General features: G+C 38.4%; 2 protein-coding genes across 2 annotated transcripts in view; one reads left to right on the top strand and one right to left on the bottom strand.

The window, feature by feature from the left end:
• SELENOF (selenoprotein F) overlaps window positions 1-5,732 on the bottom strand; it is a 49,368-nt gene extending 43,636 nt beyond the window's left edge. The window contains exon 1 of the mRNA XM_054566930.1: window positions 5,632-5,732. Coding sequence (XP_054422905.1) covers window positions 5,632-5,706 — 75 coding nt within the window. The 5' untranslated portion in view covers window positions 5,707-5,732. The remainder of the gene's footprint in view (window positions 1-5,631) is intronic.
• Window positions 5,733-6,407: 675 nt separating this feature from the next.
• Window positions 6,408-23,971, top strand: part of LOC129065659 (selenoprotein F-like) — a 49,369-nt gene continuing 31,805 nt past the window's right edge. The window contains exons 1-2 of the mRNA XM_054566932.1: window positions 6,408-6,508; window positions 21,259-21,426. Coding sequence (XP_054422907.1) covers window positions 6,434-6,508; window positions 21,259-21,426 — 243 coding nt within the window. The 5' untranslated portion in view covers window positions 6,408-6,433. The remainder of the gene's footprint in view (window positions 6,509-21,258; window positions 21,427-23,971) is intronic.

Here is a 23,971-nt window from a genome sequence, read left to right on the forward strand (position 1 = left end):
ATCACTTTGAAACTATGAACTGTTTAACAAATGTAAGAAATTGATGCCAAAGTGTGTTTTAAAAACAAGAACCTCACGAAAAATCATGTGATCGCAATACTTGATTTTATTATGGCATATTGAGCACCTACTGACAGGCGGTATGAATATGCAAAACATGTATTGAAGTCTGATGACATCTTGCTTTAAATGGCAACACAAAGCAATAATTACTACTTATCTCATAGAGTTTTGAAGACTAAAGGAGAGAAAGTGCAGAAAGCATCTACTATCCTACTCAGTACAAAGTGGCTACTTAATAAATGTTGGCATTATTCCCACCTTCTGGTGTGGAAGTACACTTAAAAACTACAAAACACTACTTATGTTTTAATCATTGTTTAGACATGGCATAGAGAATAAGCATATGGGAGACACAAGGTTTCTTGAGTTTCATGCACGAAGTATTTTTTTTCTAGTTCTGTCATTGGTTTGGCAGGCTCAAGCTTTGAATCTAGGAACATGAGAACATATTTTTAAGTACTTCACAGATAAACATTAAATGCTAAATAATACAGGAGTTCAAAATTATAAATTATGCCTGCCCATCTTTTTATTACCATAAAATACCTGAACAGCATCTAAATGTGCACAGTAAGGTCAAATACTAAGTTTTAAAATAAGTAGCTACACTTGTAAAAAAGACATAGATTCTAAGGACAGGGTTGGATAACCCTGACTGGGATAACCATTTAACAGTTTATTTCCCCCAATTCAAAGCAGGACTGACAAGCTGGAAGACTACATTCTCTCCTCTATGCACTGTTTATTGATTTTTTTTCCCCTAGCATTTTTGAGTTTCTTGTTGATGAGGGTTTTTTAGCAGGGAAACTGGATTAACTATAAGGTAGTATTACATTTTCAGGCAAAATTCTGGTGTGGTTATAAATTTTATTATACATATATATGGTTAGTTCTCTCTTAGTTGGTCTTGCAGAAAACTGATAGGTTTCTCACAAGATTTTGAAATGATTTCAAATTTGAGACAAAAGAAAGTACAAGGGGGGAACCCCCCCAAACTGGAATTATCTTCTGGAGGGCAGGCCCCTTGAAGTACAGGTTTCCCCTGCTAGATGAATGTTCTAGGAACACATCTGTATCAGTGTACACAGTGGTGGTGTTGTGAGAGGCTGCGTTTGACTTTATAATGGGGATATATGAGCACACCAGCCCTCACCTAGCTGTGGTCAGCAGTTTTTGATCTAAAAGGGTATTACCCCCGTGCCCCACCCTCCCTATTTACCCAATCATACCCTAGAAACCTTTTTTTGTTTCCTGGGATGAAAAAGTCCTTAAAGGGAGACGTTTGGCAATGTGGAAGCGGTGAAACAAAAACGGCAGAACCACTCAGAGGAATCGAAATGGACGAGTTCAAGAACTGTTTTGAGCAGTAGAAAAAAACATCTCGATAGGTATATTGCATCATATGGAGAGTACTTTGAAGGTGACTTAAGTTTAAACATGTAAGATTAAATATACACTTTTTTATAAATAAATTGTTTTTTTGGGTACCCCCCTCCTAGATGAATTTAGAGATGAACCCCATAAAATGAATAAAAGAAACATGGCCATTACATCAAGCTCTTATATCATATGTCTTGCTAAGCACTTTACATCATTATATTATTTAATCTTAACTACCCTATGAAGAAGGTATTATTATCCCCGTTTTACAGAGAAGTAAACAGTGGCTTAGGACAGTTAAAGTAATTTGTCTAAGACAACACAGCAAACAATAGGTGGCAGCATCAAGATTCTAATCCTGGCCTGCCTGCAAAAACGCTTAACCCCTGTTATTAACTGCCATATTTCACAGATTCCATGATGCATTTTAACTGCATGTACCACTAAGAATAACAACACAAACACTGACGATTATAATTGTGCCATCTGAAATAAGACTGATCCAGATGTTAACTTGTGAAGAAAAGATGGTCGGAGGTGGTTACTGTGCCAGAATCAATGACACACAATATCATCTATACTGCTACAGGTACAGTACCTTTCTGAATGAAGAAAATTATGTACGCGCTGAATGAGGAATGGGATACCACTTAATTCTAGGACACTGTAGGAAACAGCTCCCTTAGGCCATGCTAAAATATTACTTTTCTAATGCTTAATCATATTCAGAATGTGTTTTCAGATTAAATCACTTTATATCTTCCCAGTTGTCACCTCACTGGATGCTGGTAACTACGCATTGCTATTAACTTTAAATTAGAGCTATTCAGAGGCACGAAGATAAAGACTCAGCTTGTCTAGTCTAAGGACTCAAAGGTATGAATTAAAGTAGGAGCTGAATTCTCTATTCATACCAGTAGCTCGACCTCAAGGAGCTGTGAAATTCTTCTCTTACTCTCTTTTTATTCAATGTCAGGTTCCAGAGATTTGGTTTATTTTTATTACTGCCAACTACTTATTATAATTGGTCTTTTTCACTCCCTCAGGCTAACTGTGAAATGAAGTTTTCTAAGTTTCTAAGTGTTTTTCCAACAATCTCCATGCACACCTCCCTTTTCAAGTATTTTATTGTCTTCTTTTCTTAAAGATACTAACATTACAGAAGAGACAGGAAATAAACCTTAGGAAAGTCAAAACAGTTCATCAAAGGTGAATTGCTCAGGAATCCCTTTTTATTTCTAGAGTCACTTTGTATTTGTAGGTAGCAGTTGGGTTCATTACCACTGTACACTCAATGCTCTATGCCAACTACAGACATCCTGATGACTTTAATAGCAAGGAACAAACACAAATGAACTATCTAAACTATCTAACTAAAGGCTAGTCACACTTCTGAGGGATTTAAATGAACAAATACATGTAAGGCACAATATGAAATATATAAAAGAAAAATGGTCCCTGTGTTCCCTTTGGCTATGTTCTAGTTAGCATGGGAGCAGAGAGAGTGGAGGGATACAGACACATACACAGAGCCATATGGTGCAGTTAAGATTGGGGATCTGTGTAATACAGCATATAGTGTGATGATAGGATACAGCATAAAGTATGATGACAGAGGAGAGAGTACTATATATCTACTTTTGAAAATCTGGAAATGAAATATAAGTTAAGTCTTGTATTTTATTCAAACACCTTATTTTAGATCTGGTCAGGGAGAACCCGGTATGTGAGATACACTAAACAAAGGACCCCAATTCTCCACCTCTAGATTTTTACTATTCCAGTAGAGGTAAACACTGGGAATGAAGCCTAGATAGAAAGACAAGTATCAGGTCAAGAGGCCTTGTTAAGAAACGTGAAGAAGAACACATTTCACCTTAAAAGCAACAGAGAGCCACTGAAGAGTTTTAATAATAGATTAAAGTTTCAGAAAGATGACTTTGGATGCATTGTAGAGACTGGATTGGAAAGGTAGAAAAAGAGATGGGGAGATGAGTTAAGAAAGCTGGTGTGGTAATTCCAGGCAAACAATGATGGTGGCTTGAATTTAGGTACTACCTAAGTGGAGAAAGAGTTAAGTGGATTCACTTGGAGATTTTTTAAGGGTTTGATGAACAACTGGATTCAGAGAGGGAGAGAAAAAATAATTTAAAATGAGAAATTTTGGCTTAGGCAATTGTGAAGTTGGCAATGTCGACCATTTAGATTCTGATAATTCATAGGGTAAACCAAGAAGCTATTTCTAAGAAGAGAGATGTTGGCTTGAATAAGTAGATGGACTTGAGAGACATTTAGTAAGTAAAACCAAGTAAGACTTGGTAATTGCCTGGATGTGAGGTATATATGGAAATGAAGGAGTCAAAGGTTTCTGGCTTAAATTGGTGGATAGTCACCGTGGTAGACTGCATAATGAACAAAAGTTCCTTTTATCCTGTTGTGTACATTTCTTTGCAATGTGACTGTGTCGCTCCTCCCATGCAGGGATGGAGTCTATTTGCCCAGCCTTGAAATCTAGACTACTCTTGGGATTTGCTTTGACAAATATTGTGAGGTGGAAGTGACCTATGTGATTTCTAAGGCTGGGCTGTAGGAGGCATTACAGCTTTTGCTCTTTATCAGTGCTGCCCTGAGACTGCCACGGAAAGAAGTTGGTCTGGGCTATTGGAGGATGAGAGGGCACATGGAAGTGAACCAAGCACGCTACCTTAGCTGACAGTAAGGACCAACTAAAAATGATGCCATTTTGGACCTTTCCATCCAGCTAACCTACTAGCAACAACACAGCTGCATAAATGAGACTAGAAGAAATCAACAAAGAAACTGCTCAGCAGAACCACAGAATCATGAGAAGTCATTACTTTAAGCCATTAAGTTTTGGGGTGGTTATAAAGCCATTGATAATGAAACACAGAGACAGTGAAATCAGGAGGTAACTTGAAATGTTATTCCTTTTTATCTTCACATGCTGGTGAACTCAAATCACCTAACATTTGCGAAAAAATAAAAGTAAAAAAATAAAAAATAAAAAGAGAGGAAACATCCTGAAAAGAAAGTTTCTAAGGCACCAAATACCCGAATAATGAAGTACTGTGACACTAACTAGAGAAGTAAAGAATCCCCCTCTATGTATGGCTGCAAAAGCAGCCAGGCAGGATCTTCAAACTCCTTGATAAAAGAAGAGCAGAGGTATTTATAGGGGCCTTCAGGTATAGGCCCTAACTCCATCAAACCTTGGATAAATCAATTATACCCCAGATCTCCTAGGAGATAACTTTCCAGCAGGCTCCGTGAGAAGATTATCTGAAGAATCAAGCTGATAAAAGTGTGATCGCAGCAGAGTGCCTATTTAAAGTTTTATTCACATAGCAAAAGATAGATTGCAAGTTTTTTAGAAAGAATTAACCAATATTAATTTGTTTATGGGTGAATAAGAAAATAAGTCAAAATTAGCCGTTCCCCATTCAAAGATTAAGAAAGCATCTGCTCTGTTATTGGAAAAAAACGAAATACTCTAAAAAAAAAAAACAACCAAACTTGGTCAACACTGCCTAATTTTAAACGAGATGAAGACTATCATTTTAGAAAATCAATTTCAAAAATAAGATATGCGTTAGTATAGAGTAGCTACTTTTATTGCAACAACGCTGTTTAACAAAACAAATAACACTGAAGTATACCCAGGTATGTGAATGCTGGAGAACGGTAGTAAAGGACTAATAGCGAATTAAGGGAACACTAATAATTGAGAGAAAAGAGTAACTATGAAGTGTAGCCTGCACCAAAGACTTGAGGGCTTTTCTAAGATTTGGGAACCTGACACACAACGGTTTTATTTCAGCCCATTAAAAAGCAACTTTCACTCCTTTCCAAGATTTAATGCCTTCCTTCCAGTCCTCCCCGTGCACCCTGTGATTGACAGATTGCTTTCAGCTAGAGAGCTGCAAGAGCAGATAAGTACTTAAGATCTCTGAAGTCAAGAGAAAGAACCGTTAGAAATCCCGAGCGGGGAAGGATAAGCATCAAACGCGGAAGTAAGCCACGTCGCATTCCGGCCGCAGCAGTGGCTAAGGAAACCCAGTCCTTCTACCCTTTTAAGTGTGGCTCCCAAATGGGTCCGAATGACCCGTTTTCCTCAGCGCATTCCCTCCCACTAGCTCTGGGGCTACTGCGGAGGTGACCTCCACTCACCGCTTGAAGAACAGTTGCCAACAGCAACCGTAGCCCAAACGTCGGCCCAAGCCGTCCACCCGGCCCAGCTGCCATCGCTATCACTTTCCGCAGGTCTCTGAGTGCTCAAAGGACCCCTCAGGGAGGGGAGTCCACTGCAAAGCCTGATCTAAAACAGGCTGCTAAAGAGCGGTTACCATCAAATCTGTTAGTATGCAGAGACGAATTACCCAAGTGCATAGGAAAGCTTAAAGATGATCAAATATCTTTACATTTGATATAAATATAAATATAAAGCCCTGGGTCCTTTTGATAACCCACGTCAGGCACTTTCTTAAGCTCCCCAAGTGTTTTTCTGGGCTCATTCCTTTCATTCACGACATCTCTTTAAGCAGCCGAAAAGCCCCGCCTTCGTCAGTTTCGGCCAGCCTCTTTCTCCAAATTTACCCAATCGAATGCCGCATTCGGTTGGGTAAATTTGGAGAAAGAGGCTGGCCGAAACTGACGAAGGCGGGGCTTTTCGGCTGCTTAAAGAGATGTCGTGAATGAAAGGAATGAGCCCAGAAAAACACTTGGGGAGCTTAAGAAAGTGCCTGACGTGGGTTATCAAAAGGACCCAGGGCTTTATATTTATATTTATATCAAATGTAAAGATATTTGATCATCTTTAAGCTTTCCTATGCACTTGGGTAATTCGTCTCTGCATACTAACAGATTTGATGGTAACCGCTCTTTAGCAGCCTGTTTTAGATCAGGCTTTGCAGTGGACTCCCCTCCCTGAGGGGTCCTTTGAGCACTCAGAGACCTGCGGAAAGTGATAGCGATGGCAGCTGGGCCGGGTGGACGGCTTGGGCCGACGTTTGGGCTACGGTTGCTGTTGGCAACTGTTCTTCAAGCGGTGAGTGGAGGTCACCTCCGCAGTAGCCCCAGAGCTAGTGGGAGGGAATGCGCTGAGGAAAACGGGTCATTCGGACCCATTTGGGAGCCACACTTAAAAGGGTAGAAGGACTGGGTTTCCTTAGCCACTGCTGCGGCCGGAATGCGACGTGGCTTACTTCCGCGTTTGATGCTTATCCTTCCCCGCTCGGGATTTCTAACGGTTCTCTTGACTTCAGAGATCTTAAGTACTTATCTGCTCTTGCAGCTCTCTAGCTGAAAGCAATCTGTCAATCACAGGGTGCACGGGGAGGACTGGAAGGAAGGCATTAAATCTTGGAAAGGAGTGAAAGTTGCTTTTTAATGGGCTGAAATAAAACCGTTGTGTGTCAGGTTCCCAAATCTTAGAAAAGCCCTCAAGTCTTTGGTGCAGGCTACACTTCATAGTTACTCTTTTCTCTCAATTATTAGTGTTCCCTTAATTCGCTATTAGTCCTTTACTACCGTTCTCCAGCATTCACATACCTGGGTATACTTCAGTGTTATTTGTTTTGTTAAACAGCGTTGTTGCAATAAAAGTAGCTGCTCTATACTAACGCATATCTTATTTTTGAAATTGATTTTCTAAAATGATAGTCTTCATCTCGTTTAAAATTAGGCAGTGTTGACCAAGTTTGGTTGTTTTTTTTTTTTAGAGTATTTCGTTTTTTTTCCAATAACAGAGCAGATGCTTTCTTAATCTTTGAATGGGGAACGGCTAATTTTGACTTATTTTCTTATTCACCCATAAACAAATTAATATTGGTTAATTCTTTCTAAAAAACTTGCAATCTATCTTTTGCTATGTGAATAAAACTTTAAATAGGCACTCTGCTGCGATCACACTTTTATCAGCTTGATTCTTCAGATAATCTTCTCACGGAGCCTGCTGGAAAGTTATCTCCTAGGAGATCTGGGGTATAATTGATTTATCCAAGGTTTGATGGAGTTAGGGCCTATACCTGAAGGCCCCTATAAATACCTCTGCTCTTCTTTTATCAAGGAGTTTGAAGATCCTGCCTGGCTGCTTTTGCAGCCATACATAGAGGGGGATTCTTTACTTCTCTAGTTAGTGTCACAGTACTTCATTATTCGGGTATTTGGTGCCTTAGAAACTTTCTTTTCAAGATGTTTCCTCTCTTTTTATTTTTTATTTTTTTACTTTTATTTTTTCGCAAATGTTAGGTGATTTGAGTTCACCACCATGTGAAGATAAAAAGGAATAACATTTCAAGTTACCTCCTGATTTCACTGTCTCTGTGTTTCATTATCAATGGCTTTATAACCACCCCAAAACTTAATGGCTTAAAGTAATGACTTCTCATGATTCTGTGGTTCTGCTGAGCAGTTTCTTTGTTGATTTCTTCTAGTCTCATTTATGCAGCTGTGTTGTTGCTAGTAGGTTAGCTGGATGGAAAGGTCCAAAATGGCATCATTTTTAGTTGGTCCTACTGACAGCTAAGGTAGCGTGCTTGGTTCACTTCCATGTGCCCTCTCATCCTCCAATAGCCCAGACCAACTTCTTTCCGTGGCAGTCTCAGGGCAGCACTGATAAAGAGCAAAAGCTGTAATGCCTCCTACAGCCCAGCCTTAGAAATCACATAGGTCACTTCCACCTCACAATATTTGTCAAAGCAAATCCCAAGAGTAGTCTAGATTTCAAGGCTGGGCAAATAGACTCCATCCCTGCATGGGAGGAGCGACACAGTCACATTGCAAAGAAATGTACACAACAGGATAAAAGGAACTTTTGTTCATTATGCAGTCTACCACGGTGACTATCCACCAATTTAAGCCAGAAACCTTTGACTCCTTCATTTCCATATATACCTCACATCCAGGCAATTACCAAGTCTTACTTGGTTTTACTTACTAAATGTCTCTCAAGTCCATCTACTTATTCAAGCCAACATCTCTCTTCTTAGAAATAGCTTCTTGGTTTACCCTATGAATTATCAGAATCTAAATGGTCGACATTGCCAACTTCACAATTGCCTAAGCCAAAATTTCTCATTTTAAATTATTTTTTCTCTCCCTCTCTGAATCCAGTTGTTCATCAAACCCTTAAAAAATCTCCAAGTCAATCCACTTAACTCTTTCTCCACTTAGGTAGTACGTAAATTCAAGCCACCATCATTGTTTGCCTGGAATTACCACACCAGCTTTCTTAACTCATCTCCCCATCTCTTTTTCTACCTTTCCAATCCAGTCTCTACAATGCATCCAAAGTCATCTTTCTGAAACTTTAATCTATTATTAAAACTCTTCAGTGGCTCTCTGTTGCTTTTAAGGTGAAATGTGTTCTTCTTCACGTTTCTTAACAAGGCCTCTTGACCTGATACTTGTCTTTCTATCTAGGCTTCATTCCCAGTGTTTACCTCTACTGGAATAGTAAAAATCTAGAGGTGGAGAATTGGGGTCCTTTGTTTAGTGTATCTCACATACCGTGTTCTCCCTGACCAGATCTAAAATAAGGTGTTTGAATAAAATACAAGACTTAACTTATATTTCATTTCCAGATTTTCAAAAGTAGATATATAGTACTCTCTCCTCTGTCATCATACTTTATGCTGTATCCTATCATCACACTATATGCTGTATTACACAGATCCCCAATCTTAACTGCACCATATGGCTCTGTGTATGTGTCTGTATCCCTCCACTCTCTCTGCTCCCATGCTAACTAGAAATAGCCAAAGGGAACACAGGGACCATTTTTCTTTTATATATTTCATATTGTGCCTTACATGTATTTGTTCATTTAAATCCCTCAGAAGTGTGACTAGCCTTTAGTTAGATAGTTTAGATAGTTCATTTGTGTTTGTTCCTTGCTATTAAAGTCATCAGGATGTCTGTAGTTGGCATAGAGCATTGAGTGTACAGTGGTAATGAACCCAACTGCTACCTACAAATACAAAGTGACTCTAGAAATAAAAAGGGATTCCTGAGCAATTCACCTTTGATGGACTGTTTTGACTTTCCTAAGGTTTATTTCCTGTCTCTTCTGTAATGTTAGTATCTTTAAGAAAAGAAGACAATAAAATACTTGAAAAGGGAGGTGTGCATGGAGATTGTTGGAAAAACACTTAGAAACTTAGAAAACTTCATTTCACAGTTAGCCTGAGGGAGTGAAAAAGACCAATTATAATAAGTAGTTGGCAGTAATAAAAATAAACCAAATCTCTGGAACCTGACATTGAATAAAAAGAGAGTAAGAGAAGAATTTCACAGCTCCTTGAGGTCGAGCTACTGGTATGAATAGAGAATTCAGCTCCTACTTTAATTCATACCTTTGAGTCCTTAGACTAGACAAGCTGAGTCTTTATCTTCGTGCCTCTGAATAGCTCTAATTTAAAGTTAATAGCAATGCGTAGTTATCAGCATCCAGTGAGGTGACAACTGGGAAGATATAAAGTGATTTAATCTGAAAATACATTCTGAATATGATTAAGCATTAGAAAAGTAATATTTTAGCATGGCCTAAGGGAGCTGTTTCCTACAGTGTCCTAGAATTAAGTGGTATCCCATTCCTCATTCAGCGCGTACATAATTTTCTTCATTCAGAAAGGTACTGTACCTGTAGCAGTATAGATGATATTGTGTGTCATTGATTCTGGCACAGTAACCACCTCCGACCATCTTTTCTTCACAAGTTAACATCTGGATCAGTCTTATTTCAGATGGCACAATTATAATCGTCAGTGTTTGTGTTGTTATTCTTAGTGGTACATGCAGTTAAAATGCATCATGGAATCTGTGAAATATGGCAGTTAATAACAGGGGTTAAGCGTTTTGCAGGCAGGCCAGGATTAGAATCTTGATGCTGCCACCTATTGTTTGCTGTGTTGTCTTAGACAAATTACTTTAACTGTCCTAAGCCACTGTTTACTTCTCTGTAAAACGGGGATAATAATACCTTCTTCATAGGGTAGTTAAGATTAAATAATATAATGATGTAAAGTGCTTAGCAAGACATATGATATAAGAGCTTGATGTAATGGCCATGTTTCTTTTATTCATTTTATGGGGTTCATCTCTAAATTCATCTAGGAAGGGGGGTACCCAAAAAAACAATTTATTTATAAAAAAGTGTATATTTAATCTTACATGTTTAAACTTAAGTCACCTTCAAAGTACTCTCCATATGATGCAATATACCTATCGAGATGTTTTTTTCTACTGCTCAAAACAGTTCTTGAACTCGTCCATTTCGATTCCTCTGAGTGGTTCTGCCGTTTTTGTTTCACCGCTTCCACATTGCCAAAACATCTCCCTTTAAGGACTTTTTCATCCCAGGAAACAAAAAAAGGTTTCTAGGGTATGATTGGGTAAATAGGGAGGGTGGGGCACGGGGGTAATACCCTTTTAGATCAAAAACTGCTGACCACAGCTAGGTGAGGGCTGGTGTGCTCATATATCCCCATTATAAAGTCAAACGCAGCCTCTCACAACACCACCACTGTGTACACTGATACAGATGTGTTCCTAGAACATTCATCTAGCAGGGGAAACCTGTACTTCAAGGGGCCTGCCCTCCAGAAGATAATTCCAGTTTGGGGGGGTTCCCCCCTTGTACTTTCTTTTGTCTCAAATTTGAAATCATTTCAAAATCTTGTGAGAAACCTATCAGTTTTCTGCAAGACCAACTAAGAGAGAACTAACCATATATATATATAATAAAATTTATAACCATACCAGAATTTTGCCTGAAAATGTAATACTACCTTATAGTTAATCCAGTTTCCCTGCTAAAAAACCCTCATCAACAAGAAACTCAAAAATGCTAGGGAAAAAAAAATCAATAAACAGTGCATAGAGGAGAGAATGTAGTCTTCCAGCTTGTCAGTCCTGCTTTGAATTGGGGGAAATAAACTGTTAAATGGTTATCCCAGTCAGGGTTATCCAACCCTGTCCTTAGAATCTATGTCTTTTTTACAAGTGTAGCTACTTATTTTAAAACTTAGTATTTGACCTTACTGTGCACATTTAGATGCTGTTCAGGTATTTTATGGTAATAAAAAGATGGGCAGGCATAATTTATAATTTTGAACTCCTGTATTATTTAGCATTTAATGTTTATCTGTGAAGTACTTAAAAATATGTTCTCATGTTCCTAGATTCAAAGCTTGAGACTGCCAAACCAATGACAGAACTAGAAAAAAAATACTTCGTGCATGAAACTCAAGAAACCTTGTGTCTCCCATATGCTTATTCTCTATGCCATGTCTAAACAATGATTAAAACATAAGTAGTGTTTTGTAGTTTTTAAGTGTACTTCCACACCAGAAGGTGGGAATAATGCCAACATTTATTAAGTAGCCACTTTGTACTGAGTAGGATAGTAGATGCTTTCTGCACTTTCTCTCCTTTAGTCTTCAAAACTCTATGAGATAAGTAGTAATTATTGCTTTGTGTTGCCATTTAAAGCAAGATGTCATCAGATTTCAATACATGTTTTACATATTCATACCGCCTGTCAGTAGGTGCTCAATATGCCATAATAAAATCAAGTATTGCAATCACATGATTTTTCGTGAGGTTCTTGTTTTTAAAACACGCTTTGGCATCAATTTCTTACATTTGTTAAACAGTTCATAGTTTCAAAGTGATTTCACTTTTATTACCTGTTTTAGTTATCAAGGCTGCAAGATAAATCACGCAAAAATTTAGTGGTATAAAACAGTTGTTTATTTTGCTTTCAGATTCTGGGTCAGCAATTCATACAGAGCACAGCAGGATGGCTTACGTGGTCATGGTGTCTCCAACCTCAGCTGAAATACTGGGGCCTGAAATGTGAAGGCTCTTAATTCACATGTGTGATAGTCAGCGATGTTTGCTGGTTGTCAGCTGGGGGCCTCGTAAGCTTTCTACGTGGGCGTCTTTGCGTTGGCTCTCTGGTTTAGGCTTCCTTATAATGTGGCTAATTTCTAAAGTTGAGGGTCCTGAGACAGGCAGAGACACAGCACATGCAAGCACTAGCCTAACAGAGGCTCCTTTTTTATGACATACCCTCAAAAATCACATAGTATTCCTTCCTTTACACTCTGTTGGTCAGAACAGTCACAAGCCCCTGCCCAGATTTAAGGAGAGGGAACATACCCACTTCTCAGTGGAGGACTGCCAGTCCCATTGTAAGAATAACATATAGGATGATGTGTATAGGTCTGTCCAGAAGGTATTTATTGAAGAAGATACAAGAAACATTGTACATATGACAATGACGCCTCAGTCCCCTTCAAAGTAGGCACCTGGGGGCCTCACACAGTTATCCCCATGGCCATCAGCTGCTCACTGTATTTTCCTGAATCTCACTAAGGTTCTGAAATCTCCCTTTCAAAGGTGATTTTAGCTTTGGGAAAAGCCAGAAGTCACAGGGTGCCAAATCTGGGCTGTAGGGGGGCTGAGTCACCTTAGCGATTTGATGTTTCACCAAAAGAGTCTGGGCGTTGTTGTGACGAAGCTGCCAATCACCAGTTGCCCATATCTGCGACCTTCTGAATCATCCAAATAGTTTCCGTGGAGGAGGAATGTTCAAGCTTAATGCAAAATTTGATGCAAACTCGTTGCTCTGCCTCCTGGGTCATTTTGAATGCAATGGCCACACAGTACACATGCTCACTCAATGGTGTCTACCACCCCCACTGACTAGTACCGTGAAGTTGTCATTGTTCATGCATGTGCATTCCAGCCCACTCTCCATGGCTGCCAGGTTACATCGAAGTGCAAACTGCTCTCATTATATTAACAATGGTTGGACTTTTTCCGGACAGACCTCATGGTATATTGGTACAGCTATCTCTAGAAACTAGTAATTATTCTGTGAAGTAGATCAAGCAGATCACTTTAATAATGGAGAAATTACTCAAATTACTAGTGTAGTAGCAAGTGTCTTAAGTACCTCGCACTAGACTGGGATACTTGATCTATTTAGAAGATTATATACCTTCCACATTATTACTGAGTTAGGTAAAAGATGTATATGGTTTCAAATTAGGATGTTGACTAACATAAGGCCAATGGATGATTATATTTGGAGGAGTATGCCAGCAATTCTTGAAAACTTTTTACACTGGAAAATGCCATTGGGTTTAAATCTGGTTAGTCTGGAAGAAGGTTGACAAGCTACCGGTGGTGGGCTAAACCTAGCCTGCTGTGTTTTTGTAAATAAAGTTTTATTGAAACACAGACACCCATTCATTTATTATTGTCTATGACTGTTTTCGTGCTTCAGTAGCTGAGTTGAGTGGTTACAACAGAAACCAAATTGCTACCAAAGCCTTACGTATTTCTTATTTACCCATTATATAAAATTTACACACCTTTGGTCTAGAACATCAACAAGTAGCAGTCATAGAATCTGAAATTTCCCCTAGTTGAACCTGTGGTTTTCTTTTTATTTTGTTTTGTTTGTTTATTTATTTAATTTATTTTTTCAAATACATTTGTCTCTGCCTACCCCCCACCACTTTCCCTTGCCCCCTTCCTCTTTCCCTCACTCAGCTCTTCCCCTTTGGTTTTGTCCATGAGTCCTTGCTATATGTTCCTTGACTTTCCCCTTCTCTTCCTTTTCCCCGCCCCCCCTCCCTCCTTCCTTCTTGTCTCTGTTGATTTCTTTTCCTTTCAGTGTTGCTGGTCTTATTTTCCTTGCATCTTTGTATTGTTGGTTAGGTTCCACTTATAGGTGAGATCATATGGTATTTGTCTTTCACCCCCTGGCTTATTTCGCTTAGCATAATGCTCTCCAGTTCCATCCATGCTGTCGCAAAGTTTAGTAGTTCTTTTTTTCTTTCTGCTGCATAGTATTCCACTGTGTATATGTACCATAATTTTTTGATCCAATCATCTACTGATGGGCATTTAGGTTGCTTCCAACACTTGGCTATTGTAAATTGTGCTGCTATGAACATTGGGGTGCATAGGTTCTTTTGTATTGGTGTTTTGGGATTCTTAGGGTATAGTCCCAGCAGGGGAATCACTGGATCAAAGGCAGTTCCATTTTCAGCTTTTTGAGGAAATTCCACACTGCTTTCCACAGTGGCTGCACCAGTCTGCATTCCCACCAACAGTGGACTATGGTTCCCTTTTCTCCACAGCCTCGCCAGCACCTGTTTTTTGTTGATCTGTTTATGATGGCCATTCTGACTGGTGTGAGGTGGTACCTCATGGTGGTTTTGATCTGCATTTCTCTGATGGCTAGTGATGCTGAGCATCCTTTCAAATGCCTCTGGGCCCTCTGTATCTCCTTGGAAAAGTGTCTGCCCAGGTCCTTTGCCCATTTTTGGATTGGATCGTTTTTCTTCTTGGAGTGGAGTCCAGTGAGTTCTTTATATATCTTGGAGATCAAACCTCTGCCTGATGGATCATTAGCGAATATATTTTCCCATATGCTTGGCTCCCTTTTCATTTTGCTGATGTTTTCTTTAGCCGTGCAGAAGCTTCTTATTTTGATGAGGTCCCACTTGTTTATTCTTTCCTTTATGTCCCTTGCTTTAGGAAACATATCAGTGAAAAAATTGCTGCGTGGGATATCTGAGAGTTTCCTGCCGATGTTCTCCTCTAGGACTTTGATGGTGTTGCGACTTATTTTTAAGTCTTTTATCCATCTTGAGTTTATTTTTGTGTATGCTGTCAGCTGATGATCCAATTTCAATTTTTTGCATGTGGCCGTCCAGCTCTCCCAACACCATTTGTTGAAGAGGCTATTATTGCTCCATTTTATGCTTCTGCCCCCTTTGTCAAATATTACTTGCCCATATAGATCTGGGCTTATTTCTGGGCTTTCTATTCTGTTCCACTGGTCTATGGGTCTGTTCTTGTGCCAGTACCAGATTGTTTTGAGTATAGTGGCTTTGTAGTAGAGTTTGATGTCCAGTATTGTGATTCCTCTGCTTTGTTTTTCTTTCTCAAAATTGCTGCAGCTATTCGGGGTCATTTATGGTTCCTAGCCTGCATCATCTATCGAGATGATCATGTGGTTTTTGTCTTTTATTTATGTGATAAATATTTGAAATGTCTGTTCTATTTCTGTGAAATACGTCATTGGTATCTTAATAGGGATTGCGTTGAATCTATAAGTTGCTTTGGGTAGTATGGACATTTTAATGATATTAATTCTTGCCATCCATGAGCACGGTAGATGCTTCCATTTATTTGTGTCTTCCTTAATTTCTTTCTTCAATGTTGAATAGTTTTCTGTGTACAGGTCTTTTACCTCTTTGGTTAAATTTATTCCTAGGTACTTTATTTTTCTTCTTCCTATATCGAATGGTATTTTTTTTCCTGATTTCTTCTTCTTCTATTGCCTTGCTGGTATACAAAAATGCCTTTGATTTATGAATATTGACTTTGTATCCTGCTGTTTTGCCATATTCACTTATTAGGTTGAGGAGTTTTTTTGGTAGAGTCTACAGGGTTCTCTATGTACACTATCATGTCATCTGCAAACAATGACAGCTTTACTTCCTCCTTTCCTATTTGGATGCCTTTTATCCCTTTCTCTTGTCTGACCGCTGTGGCTAGGACTTCCAATACAATGTTGAAAAGAAGTGGTGAAAGCGGACATACTTGTTACGTTCCCAATCTTAGTGGGAAAGCTTTCAGTTTTTGCCCATTGAGTATGATATTGGCTGTAGGTTTTTCATATATGGCCTTTATTACGTTGAGGAATGCCCCATTTATTCCCATTGTGCTGAGTGTTTTGATCATAAATGGGTGCTGTGCCTTATCGAATGCTCTTTCTGCATCTATCGAGATGATCATGTGGTTTTTGTCTTTTATTTATGTGATGTATTTATGTGATGTTTTGTCTTTTATTTATGTGATGTATCACTGATTTGCATATATTGAACCATCCCTGCATGCCTGGGATGAATCCCACTTGATCGTGGTGGATAATCTTTTTAATGTATTGCTGGATGCGGTTTGCCAATATTTTGTTGAGGATTTTAGCATCTATGTTCATCAGCGAAATTGGCCTGTAGTTTTCTTTCTTTGTAGGGTCTTTATCTAGTTTGGAGATCAGGGTGATGCTGGCCTCATGGAAAGAGTCTGGGAGTCTTCCCTCCTCTTGGATTTTTTGGAATTGTCTGAGAAGGGCAGGGGTTAGCTCTTCCTTAAATGTTTTGTAAAATTCTCTTGTGAAACCATCCGGCCCTGGGCTTTTGTGTGCTGGGAGTTTCTTGATGATGGCTTCCATTTCCCCAGCTGTTATCGGTCTGTTCAAGCTTTCTGTTTCTTCCTCCTTCAGTGTTGGAAGATTATACTGTTCTAAAAATTTGTCCATTTCATCAAGATTTTCAAATTTCTTGGCATATAATTGTTCATAGTAGTTTCTGACAACCCTTTGTATTTCTGTGGTATCAGTTGTTATTTCTCCTCTTTCGTTTCTGATATTAATTTGGGTCCTCTCCCTTTTATTCTTGATGAATCTGCTTAAAGGCTTGTCAATTTTATTTATCTTTTCAAAGAACCAGCTTCTGGATTGGTTGATCCTTTGAATTGTTCTTTCCGTCTCTGTGTCATTCAGTTCTGCTCTCATCTTGACTGTTTCCTTCCTTCTGCTTGCTCTGGGATTTATTTGTTGTTTCTCCAGTTCTTGAAGTTGTAGTGTTAAGTCTTTTATTTGAAATGTTTCTATCTTTTTTAGGTAAGCCTGTATTCCTATGAACTTCCCTCTCAGGACTGCCTTTGCTGTGTCCCATAGGTTTTGGACTGTTGTCTGTTCATTTTCATTTGTTTCCAGAAATATTTTGATTTCTTCTCTTATCTCATTATTGACCGATTCATTGTTTGATAGTCTACTGTTCAGTCTCCATGAGTTTCAAGTTTTTGAAGTTTCTCTTTGAGGTTGATTTCCAGTTTCAAGCCCTTGTGTCCGAGAAAAAGTTTGGTATTATTTCAGTGTTCCTGAATTTGCTGAGGTTTGCTTTGTGTCCTATCATGTGGTCTATCTTTGAAAAACTGCCATGAGCATTTGAAAAGAATGTGTATTTTTCTTCTTTGGGATGTAAGGTTCTATATATGTCAGTTAAGTCTCTTTGATTCAGTGTGTCATTCAGCGCCACAATATGTTTATTAATGTTTTGTTTGGAAGATCTGTCCATTTTTGACAGTGGGGTGTTGAAATCCCCTACTGTCAGTGTGCTGCTGTCTATATCTTTTTTGAAGTCATGCAACAATTTCCTCGTAAACTTAGGGGCTCCTATATTGGGAGCATATAAGTTTACAATGTTTATGTCTTCTTGATAGATTCTTCCTTTAAGTATTATAAAGTGCCCCTCTGGGTCTCTTTTTATGGCCTTTGTTTTGAAATCTACTCTGTGATACAAGTATGGCAACCCCGGCCTTTTTCTCTTGCCCATTTGCTTGGAATATTATTTTCCATCCCTTTACTTTCAATCTGTCTAGGTCTCTAGCTCTGAGGTGGGTCTCTTGTAGGCAGCATATGTGTGGGTCATGTGTTCTTATCCATTCAGCTACCCTGTGTGTTTTGATTGGGGCATTTAGTCCATTCACATTGAGAGATATTACTGATAGAAACTTACTCATCTTTTCTCTTTGTACCTGTGTTTCTCTCTCTCTCATTCTTTTCCTTCATCTTCTTAAACCAGTCCCCTTAGCATATCTTGGAGTTCTGGTTTGGTAGAGATGTATTCTTTTAGCCTTCTCTTGTCTGGGAAACTCCGTATTTCCCCTTCTATTTTAATCGAGAGCCTAGCTGGGTAGAGCAGCCTTGGCCGTACGTTTCATGGCTGTACGTTTCAAAGCCTTTGCGTTTCATGGCTTGGAATATTTGTTGCCATTCCCTTCTGGCTTGTAGTGTTTCTGTTGAGAAGTCAGCTCCTAGGCGTATCGGGGGGCCCCATTGTATGTTACTTTCTCCTTCTCCCTTGCTGCCTTGAGGATTCTCTCTTTGTCTTTGATAGTTGCCATTTTAATGATGATGTGTCTTGGAGTGGACCTCTGTGAGTCCCTCTTGAGTGGGGTCCTCTGTGCCTCCTGGATCCATGAGAGCCTTTCTCTCCTCAAATTAGGGAAATTTTCCATCATTACTTTTTCGAGGAGGTTCTGTATCCCTTGCTCCTCTTCTTCTCCTTCTGATATCCCTATTATACGGATATTATTGCGTTTCAGGTTGTCCTGCATTTCCCTAAATGCCTTTTCATTCTTTTTTAGTCTTTTTTCCATTTCTTGTTCTTTCTGAGAGCTTTTTTCTACCTTATCCTCCATCTCACTGATTCGATCCTCGGCTTCATCCAGCCTGCTGTGGATTCCTTCTACTGTGTTCTTCAATTCAGAAATGGTATTCTTCATATCCTCTTGTGTCTTCTTGATAGTTTCTATGTCCTTTTCCAGGTTGATATAGTTTGTTGTAAGATCCTGATAATTTCTCTGCAGTTTCTCATAGTAATCTTTGAGCTGGCTGAGCTCATTGAGCTTCCTTAGAACCATTGTTTTGAATTCAATATCTGATAGTTCCCTTGCGTCTATTTAGCTCTCTCTGTGGGGAGTCCCCTTTTCCACTCATTTGGGGGGAACTTCTTTTTCTTCCCATTTTTGTGAGAGTCTGTTAAGTAATTTACTTACTTACTTACTTATTTATTTGTTTTTGCTTCTGCTTCAATTGGGCTGTCTAGATTTCCTGACTTTGTGGATTAAACTTCTATGGTAGTAGGTGGGTTTGTTTGTTTGTTTGTTTATTTTTCCCTTCGCTTTTCTTTCTGGGCCTGCCTCTGATGATGTCGTTGTTGACCCTATATGACCTTGGGTTGGTTGGTTGAGCCTTCCAGGAGTCTACTGTCTGTGTCTGACTCCTGCTTGGGGCAGCTCTGTGACCCCTTCGGTCAGGGCTGGACTATTTTTTGGGATCTCTCTGCACTCTCACGCCGGCTCCTTGAGCATGCTGAACCTGTGATTTTCACCGGTTCATTTGTTCAACACACATGAGAACTAACACAGTGCTGAAAATACAGAGAAAAAACTTAATTCTTGCCCTCAGGAATTCCCGGTATTGTTGGGGAATTCTGGGATTGTCTGCAATCCTAGATTTACATAGTACAATGTTGTGGGTGTTGCTATTTTACAGCTATGCACAAATTTCTTTCTCAGCGAAGTAATATGGCTAAAAATTTGGATCTGATTTTTTGTTTCCAGAAAAGGCTTCCAAGAAAACTGATACTGATTAGTGGAAATAAGTAGGAATTAATCCACAAGGTGAAAAGGGGCGGGGGCTTTAGATACAGGAAAAGTATGGGCAAATGTATTGAGTAGGAGTTTCATACTTCCAGGTGCTATAGGAATTCATTATAGCTGAAAAGCAGAATGAGATTGGAGAATTAGAGGTACTACTGCCAGTGACCATTTAAGCCACTGAGTCAGGAAAAGGTTTGAGAGATGTTTAAGAGAGAGAATTATCAAAGCTTGTTAACTAATTGGTTGTAAGAATGGTGAAAAGTATAGAGCATAGAATGACTGACCTGGGCAACTTCACGGTCAGGGAAAATGGTACCATTCTAACAAAAATACTGAATATTTTGAGAAGGAATAGATTTAAAGAGGAAAGGTAAGTTTCACTGTTGGAGATTTGAATTTGTTATGCCTTAGGCAACACCAAAATGAGACATCAGGCAGGCTGTTGGCTTTGAAAGCTTGGCATTCAAGAAAAAGACTTGGGAGTTTTCAGTAAATCGGTATTTGAAGCCATGGAAAGTGTAGTCTATGAAGTATGTAAAGCAGAGAAAGAACCAAAAGTAGAAGTGGGAAACAATAACATGTAATATGCATAGAAGAGGAAGGAGAAGGAGGAAAAACCCCATGGAAGGGGAAGCTGGAGGAAAACAGTTTTGAATGCCCTTGCATTTAGTGGTTTTGGGCAAGTTTAGTCAAATGGTAGGATCAAAACCCAGACTAGAGTAACAATTTAGAAATGGTGGGATGTGGGGAGAACAGTTACAATCTAGGGCTTGAATACACTGAAGAATTACCATTGAAATTAAGTCCCTGTGAAAATGATGGAAGGTAGAATTCTCAACACAGGTAGTGGGATTGAGCTTAGACAGATGAAGGTATGCCACATTGACTAAGACATAAAAGAATAGGTGAGGAAAGAGGACTAATATTTTTGAAAGCCTGCTTTTGCCAGTCATTCTGATTGATTACATAAGTCATTTCATTTTTCCTGCAATCTGTTTTATGTAGAAAGTATTGCTCTTTGCTTTATTACGTGAAAGTTAATCTTAGGGAAGTTATCTTGCCCAGTGTCACACATCTTGTAAGTGATGGGGCTAGTACCTAAACCCTTAAGTTTTATTTCTGATGTGCTCCTGTTCTCCCCTACTCTGTCCCCTTCCACATCCATCCCCTGCTATCTGAGAATAAAGATAAGTCTGTAGGGTGTGGTAGAGACCTAGAAGTTAATGTTTTTTAAATATAATGGAAATTTGTTTTTCTCCTAAGTAAATTTCCTCTTTAAAAACTATTGACTGCTTAGTAAAAGATATTATGTGGCACATACATATCTAAAGAAATAATACATCTTTTTAATCCATATTTTAACTAAGCTGAAAGGTGACACATTATTAAGAAAAAAAAATTGGGGAGGGGGAGCCAAAGATTTGTATAAGGTTATAGAGTAACTTATCTCCAGTGTGTTAGATTTTGACACACTGGTTTCTCCCTTTTTGGAAGCTTTATAATATAAATATGGAATTAAGTTTTATTTCTTTTTTAATTCAGGTGTCTGCCTTCGGGGTGGAGTTTTCATCAGAGGCTTGCAGAGAGTTAGGCTTCTCCAGCAACTTGCTCTGCAGCTCCTGTGATCTTCTTGGACAGTTCAACCTGCTCCAGTTGGATCCCGACTGTAGAGGATGCTGTCAGGAAGAAGCACAATTTGAAACCAAAAAGGTGTTGTTTTCTAGTATCTCTCTTTCATTAGATGTTTTGGTTGAGATGAGGTGAAATACTAAATTGCTTAAACAGCTTAGATATAATGAAATCTTCAGCTTTTACATTATGTAGTTTTAGAAACTCAAAATGATTTCTTGCCTGATCCATTAGATCAAAGCAAATAGGGAGGAAAAGTCTGGTTGCATGCCAGGACCCCATGCCTGCCGTGTTTGTCCAGCAGAGAGGGAGCAGAATTACTACTAGCATGCTTGGAATAAAGCTCCCCAGTCTTTCTCAATTATAGCCACATGAAGTCAAAGAATAATTAGATGCTTTTATTCATTTGTAATAACCCAGTTTTATAATAAACTTTGGGATGAAAATAAAGCACCCATTACCTGGCACAAAATTGTAGACAATAAATTAGAACTTTTAATCTGGTTGACAAAGAATATGGTCTGTTAATTTATACACATTACTCATATTTCCAGGCACCTAACTGCACCTTTAACACATAAAGACAGCCAAAGGTAGTTCTAACTATTCAATAAAATCTGCTGTTTTGACCCACTGTTGAAGTTAATAGTAAACATTCTTAATTTTTTGCTGTTATTGGCCAATTTATTTAAAATATCCTAAATATGAAAATAAATCAAGTATTGTTTCTATTTTTCAAATGTCAAAGTCTTTGCTATAGAAAACAGAAGGAACCATTTATAAACTAAGCATTACAATTAAGCTACATCAAGTTTAATAACTGCATACCACTTTCTTTTGTGATTGTGCTTTAGTGCTTTACTAATTTCCAGACTACTTGGAAATGTACAGGTTCACTGTAAGAATGTATGCATACTGCCCTGGCTGGTGTGACTCGGTGGACTGAGTACCAGCCTGCGAACCAAAGGGTCACTGGTTTGAGTCCCAGTCAGGGAACATGCCTAGGTTGCAGGCCAGGTACCCAGTAAGGGACACCTCAAGGGACAACCTCACATTGATGGAGAGAAGGAGGAGGGGAAGGAGGGGAAGGGAGGGAGGATACAACCTATATATACATTTTACATAGAAATTCTTTTTAAATACTCATATAGAGAACCTAACGTGGTGGTATTGTGCCGTAAAAGCCATAGAGCCAGATGTGTCACTATGCAGAAACAGATGTAGGTATATAAGCATTATCCGGCACTCAAATTAGTACTCCATTTATCCAAGATGACATCTTCATAGGGGATGCCCAGTTTAATGTTTCTAGATAAGACATTAATTCTTAATCTATACTAAATCATTAGTTCAACAGCCTTATTCATTGAAAAAATATAGTGAACTTAAAATATTTCTCAATATATTAATAAACTTTCCTTAATTTTTAAATCTTTTTATTGACTCTCTTAGACTTCTTTAAATTGTAAAGTAGCCTGAAAAGATCATTATTATTCACATAAAACTGAATTAGTAAGATCTCTGTATTTTGGGGTGAGGAAAAAATGATAATATCTCTGTTACATTTCCTTTTAATATTCTTTCACTTGTACATACTGAGGTGTTAACATACATTTGAGGTGTTATGGTTTATAAGCTTTCAGACAATAATTATATCTTCTCATTATTAGATAATAAAAGTTTATTTCTAACACTGAGTACAGCTTTATAATTCTAAAAGAAAAACAGGCTTTTAAAAATGTTAGTATTCGACCATAATTTAATCCCTGATTTCTTGGTTGTGAACCTGAAATTTTCAAGTCTTCCATGTTTTTCATTTTCTTGGTTTACATATACCAATAATATAGTTTAATGTTTAGAATATTCCTGTACATGTGTTAGTCTTTTTGCCTATAAATGAAATCTAAACAAGTTTACATAAGATTTACCTACTTTAGTAGGACCCTTCCCATCTCCCTTTTTTGTTGTTGTTGTTTTTATTTGTTTCTTTGTTTTGGATGAGTCATCCTCTCATCTTTAAAGTATTATTCTGTGGTCTTCCATGGTTTGTACACTACTTAACTAAAAGTTATTATTTCCTGAGACACAGAACTTCAAGGATTGAATAACAAGGGTTGTTTTATAATAAACAATCTTTATCACACATACTCTCTTGTAATTAAGAATCAATGGAGAGGTTCTACCCTTTATTGAAATCAAATGTGCTTAAAGTGTAAACTAAGTGTATATAGAAGCTATTTTTACTTACTGTCCTTTCCCAGTAGTTCTTCCTAATACATCAGTTTTATGGTATAATTTTAGTGGAACCAAACTTGGATCACACACTTTTCAAATAATTATATTCCTGTTCAATTTTCATTATCAAACGAACTGTGTTTGATATCTGACACCTTGCAGCAGTTACAGCACAGCAGGACCAGTAGACAAGTAGTCTGCCAATAAATACATGCCGAACTAATTACGAGCTGAAATTATTATTACATCTAAGTACAAGTGAGCCTGTATCCTAATACACTTTTTGTGTTCAATCCATTGTTTTTTTCTTTACTCCCAGCTACTAATCTCTAAATGCTGACTTCTCATTAAGCATTTGTTAGCACACTGTTTCACAAAATTGATCAGTGGT

This window comes from Pteronotus mesoamericanus, unplaced genomic scaffold (genome assembly GCF_021234165.1).
Source record: "Pteronotus mesoamericanus isolate MK-2021 breed Mesoamerican mustached bat unplaced genomic scaffold, CSHL_Meso_final contig_181, whole genome shotgun sequence".
Taxonomy (NCBI): Eukaryota; Metazoa; Chordata; class Mammalia; order Chiroptera; family Mormoopidae; genus Pteronotus; species Pteronotus mesoamericanus.